Here is a 5,257-nt window from a genome sequence, read left to right on the forward strand (position 1 = left end):
CGGCCGAATGCATTATGGCATTGTGACGGGCATCACAAGTTAATTCTCTGGGGTATTGTGATACATGGAATGACGGATGGCTATGATCGTGTTGTCGGTACTCATTCTCTCTTTTACGATGTCAAATAACTCCCAAACAGGTGACGGGCATGCAAGCAAGCAATAACAACCGTGGAACAACAGTCTTGGATGTGTTTCGTGGTGCCGCGGCACAGTTTGGGATGCCCTCTCGTATGCGAGGCGATCGTGGGGGAGAGAACCTGGAATTGGCAGTCTGGATGATCATGCATAATGGTGCCAATCGTGCATCATTCATGTGGGGCTCGTGAGTTTACCAAAACTTACTGGTGGCTTATTTTGATCTTCATCCATCCTAGCTCAACTCGTAATACCAGAATAGAACGGATGTGGGTTGAAGTTGGAAGAGAGTTTGCTCGTGCTTGGAGAGGCTTTTTTACCAGGCTTGAGCGACTACATCGACTCGATCGGAAGAATCCACAACATCTCTGGCTCCTTCACAAATTATTTCTACCTTCCATCAACGACGATTGTCGTCGGTTCCAGAAGGAATGGAATGCACATCCTGTCTCTGGACCTGATACAAATGACCGCTCACCCAACGTATGTGTCCTAGCCACAGATCAGGTATTACTTATCTAAAGTCTAGCATAGGATATGCGATTCCTTGGACAAACTGAGAGCGGTGTTTATCTTCATGATGAGTTTGATGGGGTTCAGCCAAGCACCTTGGAGAAATATTATGGCACCACCAGGCACCGTGTTTATCGTGCTCCACACCAAACAGGCGCAGGGAACCCTCCAGAGGAAGAAGATTCTGAAAACGATGGAGAAGACGATTATGAGGGCCTTGGAGACCGTGTTGCAGCAGACCAGCAACACCACATTCGACATGAGCCCTCAGAAGTACCAACAACAGAGTGTCCCTTCAACGAGGAGATGGAGACAATATTTTATGCTGGTCTTACAGAAGCAGGACAGATTGGATTACTCCCTGCAGATTATGGGGTACGACAAGAAGAGTGGGAGAATGGTGAATATCCAACATTTGAACATATCAAAACAGGGCAGAAAAGAAAAGAAATCCGGGTAAGTTTACCTGACATTATCTGGAGACGAAGAGCAGAACAGTGGGTTCGGGGACTTGACTGCATGCTACAGCTACTGTACTTAACAGACGAGCAAAGCATGTAATGTTGTTTATGTCATAAGCGTCACAGTGTTACAAGTTCGAAAATTGTCTAAAACACCCCCTGCATCGTCGCCAAGCATCCTCATGGCCCCCGACCCTCCACAACACACATCAGCTTCTCCAGGTCAGGGGATATGTACCATGACCCTGGAAAGTGGATCAGCATGTCCATGTAGAAGTTATGATGAACCAATCGACGTCCCTTATGGCCAACCGGTGCTTTGTCGAGAATGCTGCCATGGAAAAAGTCGGCACGTTGGGATGAGCTCCATGAAGATCTTTGAGAAGATCATTGCGCAAAAGGTGGTAGTCAAAAGCAATACCAATGCTGAACGGTTGGCTCGCAAGGAGGCGAATTCAGGGCTGCGGAACACCAACAAATCTTCAGAACCGTACAAAGTAAGCTTTGATGAACCAGACTTACGTAGAATATTGCTGATGTGCATTTACAGAAGAAGGATAAGAAGAAACAAACTGAGAAGGACAAGAAGGCCCCCAGCGTTGGCAACATTATTGCAGTCACTGTGGGACTGGATGTAAGCACGAAGAAACTTGAAGGCAATGCAATCTAAAGCAGTTATCTAGAAAGAGGGCAAACTCAAGAGAACACGAGCACCTGACATCATCGCTCAGCAGCAACTCGAGAAGGATGGAATGGCAGTGACGTACGGGGAAAACTCTGAGCTTCATGAGTTCCAATCCAGTTGGGGAGCAAATCGCATGAATGCGTTCCTTCGTGATAAGCTCCCAAGGCTGTTCAAGATGTTAGCCAAGGACAATCCGTGGGTCTTGACCATCGATGAAGATGATGAGGATGGTGACATCACCTTTCCGTACGTCCTTCTCGCAAAGAAAAACAGGACCTTGGAAGTCGTTCCTGCCGAAACGGTCACCGGTGCACGGGCTCTTCAAAACAAAGGAAGCAAGACATCACCTGAGCAATCATACATCTGGATTGGTGAGTTAAATTGTGAGCGGAAGTATGTCATCATAAACTCACACCGCATGTTCAGGTACACGCAAAACTTATCCCAACAGTGCCAAAGCTACAGAGAGCGACTATGATAAGCTCCAGGAGGTTTCCGATGGTGAAGAATCCACGAGTGAGAAGAGTGACGCTGGTGATGCTGGCGCTCCCAACAGCGATGCTTGCAAACCTGGTCGTCGATCCAATAGACTGAAGTCCAAACAAAAAGGTCAGCCTCCTGCTATGCATCCAATGAAGGAGGGCTCACCGCACTTTAGAACCCAAGGATTTCGAAGAGAAAGGCAAAGAGCGGGAGATTGTGGAGATAAGCTCTGATGAAGGTGAGAACCTTCCAATATTCATTAGAAGATGTCTAATACACAACTCAAGACGCCCGAAACATTACCAACTCTACACTGAATGATACGTCGAAGGACAATTCCTCCACTTTCAAGCGCAAGATTCCCCTCTTTGACGATGCTGAGTCAGAGTGGGAGACGGACGAGGAATGGGGCCTTCGTTTAGCATCACCAAGCCCATCTGCAGGCCCCAGTAAAAAGAAGATTAAGACGGAGAAGGAGGATGGACCTAGCGTAGCAACTGCAGTGCTCAACCCCGCTTCCACATCTCCCGTCATCCCCTCGGCCTCAGTTGAGGTTGCCTTGTCTGATGAGGAGGACTATTCGTTCATGATGACCGATCCGTGGATCTCGCGGGATAGGAAAAAAATCCAGTTCTAGTTAGCCGAACCATCCCCAAACGAATGTGAACAGATAATTACCATAGACAATCTGATTCCCCATGTCGCCCTTCTCTTGTCCAGGATCATATTTTATACAGCCAAAGAGTGAACGAGTAACCAGAAGTACGCGGAGATGGGATGTAGGAAAGGAGGGCCCTTGGAGCTGTGAAACGGAGTTGAAACTTGACATGAGACTCAGGAACGTCATACACGCACGAACCATTCACGTGATCAGAACCTTGATGTGTTTCCATGGCGTACTTTGCATGCAATGTCATTTGAATCCTACTTCTGCAATGTCAGTGTCTGTGTCCAGAAGAACATTCAAACCTTGGGGGACAACTTACATGGGCACTACACTTTCGGCGTGCCACGAGCGTGCAGGAGTGTGCAAGTAGGGCACGCCTGTGAGATTTTTGGCGTGCAGGAGTGTGCATCGGCATGCAGGGGTGTGCATTGGTGTGGATGCACGCCACTTTCTGTGCAACATCTGTGGTGGGTTCTATGGTTGAGGTAAGAATGAAGGGCGGAACCGTGTATCATCTGAGATGTAGACAAAAAGGATGACATCATCACCGGCAACTTACTGCAAACGCTCTTGAAGAATGACATCATACCTCGCTACTCATTCATCCTCCTTTGGCTTTCACCTTTGGACACTTCGATTTTTCTCTTCTTGTTCACTTTAATTTTATTCTTTTACTTACGACAACTCTGGAGGGTTTGACAACACTGGTAAACATACCGAGCTGGCCTCAAAACTAAATATGAATGAGTGACGTTGGCAACGCAAGCGTGTAAGACAGAAAAGACGCACGACATCCCAAAGAACACAGAGCCGGGGAGTACAACCCAATAGAAATAGCCGTTGACATGAGCCGCGAAGCCGTTGACAAAGACGATGTTCTTGCGGGCATCGTAACTAGTGCTCCGGTAGGATCATCTTGTATTGAACTTAGTTGAATGGGGCGAACGAGCACACGGCACCTCAGCGACCTCTTCGCCCTCCATTACCACTTCTATTTCCTCGGTAAGCTTCTCCTCAGTCCCTGCAACCTTCTCATTCCCCTCGTATTGCTAGTGCGAGCTGAAGTCGAGCCGCATGAGCAGTGAGCGGCCATAGTTTGGTCCGGTGGTGCCAAGACTTCGGTATCCAAAGGCTTGATGGTAAGCTCGATGTGGTTGGAAAGAAGGTGGAGCTGCTGGTGCGTATCCTCATAATTAAAAGGGATTGGTTACGGAAGAGATTGAGAGGGATTGTGCTTGCGTATTGACGAAAACGAGCGGCCTCCTTTGTCGGCCGTGTTCCTAACGGTGGCGATGAGAAACATTGTGCCTGGGCTTTCAATGGCCGAATTCAGGTGGTTGGAAGGGAATAAAAGGGAGTGGTTGAGGCCGATTGCCGAGTGCGTTGCTTCTTTGGTGAGGGACGAGTAGGAGGTCAAGATCGCGCATTGACAAATGAGTGCGTTAACGGGATTGAACGCCGAGTGGAATCATTGATGTAGGAAGCCGTCGACAGGCACTGTGACGCCGTTAACGGTGATGCACTGCCTGTAGACTCCGAGAGACTGGGGGTGGAAATGGACAAGAACGGAGACGTTGACGTGGCCCGACACCGTTGACGAGAATGATGTTCTTGCTGACACCGTCATGGGTTCTCCAGCGGCCTCTGATCGAGCAAAAGTCAGTGGAGCAGGGTGCAGATGATCACACGGCACCAGGCTGACCTCTTCTCCCTCCATTACACCCTCCATCTCCTCAGTCACCTTCTCGTTAGGTCAACCTTTGCCTTGTCCTTCGAATTCCCTGGTTCCTCCGTGTCGCTAGTGTAAGCATATGTCGTCGTCGGGGAAACACGAGAAGTGCTCAAGGAGGCACGAGCCGAACTCAAAGCAGCCACCAACACAGAGGGTGGGATGATCAACGGAGACGCGCTAGCACTTGCACGAGGGGCAGAAGCGCTCCATCGAGAAGGACTCACACTCCTGGGCTGCATCCTCGAAATCGGCAAGAGCGCCCCTAGCTGCTTGTCAGCATGGATCGGCAAAGGCAAAGACGAGGCGTTCTTTGACCTAGAATGTTACTGAGGCTGAGGAGCGAGGAGACACCGCTCGTCCTCTCGCATTCGACCACCCGTCCCCTTCCCAGCTGCTCTCCCTTTTGCTCTTCTCCTACAGCCTCCTGCTGGACCAGTGCTGAAGTCGTCCGTTTGTTGAGGGTTCGTCTTGAACGAGGGCGCTCATGAGGGTTGAGAAAACTAATAATTATTGGATTATCTATGCTATGTCAGCACGAAGAGCAGTCTTAAGTTCCACTTAGGTACTCAACATATGTC

At 49.2% G+C, this 5,257-nt stretch overlaps 3 protein-coding genes across 3 annotated transcripts; 2 read left to right on the forward strand and 1 right to left on the reverse strand.

Moving 5' to 3' along the window:
* Positions 1 to 221: 221 nt before the first annotated feature.
* LACBIDRAFT_335755 (uncharacterized protein) lies at positions 222 to 2,917 on the forward strand (the record flags this gene model as incomplete). Its single annotated transcript, XM_001890643.1, has 9 exons — positions 222 to 325; positions 396 to 621; positions 673 to 1,107; positions 1,196 to 1,609; positions 1,663 to 1,746; positions 1,796 to 2,168; positions 2,224 to 2,406; positions 2,456 to 2,518; positions 2,568 to 2,917. 9 exons carry the CDS (start codon positions 222 to 224, stop codon positions 2,915 to 2,917), a joined length of 2,232 nt encoding a protein of 743 aa, XP_001890678.1.
* An 85-nt stretch (positions 2,918 to 3,002) lies between these two features.
* LACBIDRAFT_298343 (uncharacterized protein) lies at positions 3,003 to 3,409 on the reverse strand (the record flags this gene model as incomplete). The annotated part of the gene is made up of 3 exons (XM_001890649.1): positions 3,003 to 3,082; positions 3,140 to 3,204; positions 3,267 to 3,409. 3 exons carry the CDS (start codon positions 3,407 to 3,409, stop codon positions 3,003 to 3,005), a joined length of 288 nt encoding a protein of 95 aa, XP_001890684.1.
* Positions 3,410 to 3,792: 383 nt separating this feature from the next.
* Positions 3,793 to 5,009, forward strand: LACBIDRAFT_335756 (uncharacterized protein; the record flags this gene model as incomplete). Its single annotated transcript, XM_001890644.1, is given in 7 exon segments — positions 3,793 to 3,837; positions 3,857 to 3,949; positions 4,001 to 4,028; positions 4,063 to 4,124; positions 4,480 to 4,605; positions 4,700 to 4,750; positions 4,794 to 5,009. 7 exon segments carry the CDS (start codon positions 3,793 to 3,795, stop codon positions 5,007 to 5,009), a joined length of 621 nt encoding a protein of 206 aa, XP_001890679.1.
* Positions 5,010 to 5,257: the final 248 nt, after the last annotated feature.

Source organism: Laccaria bicolor, genomic scaffold, assembly GCF_000143565.1.
Source record: "Laccaria bicolor S238N-H82 LACBIscaffold_145 genomic scaffold, whole genome shotgun sequence".
Taxonomy (NCBI): Eukaryota; Fungi; Basidiomycota; class Agaricomycetes; order Agaricales; family Hydnangiaceae; genus Laccaria; species Laccaria bicolor.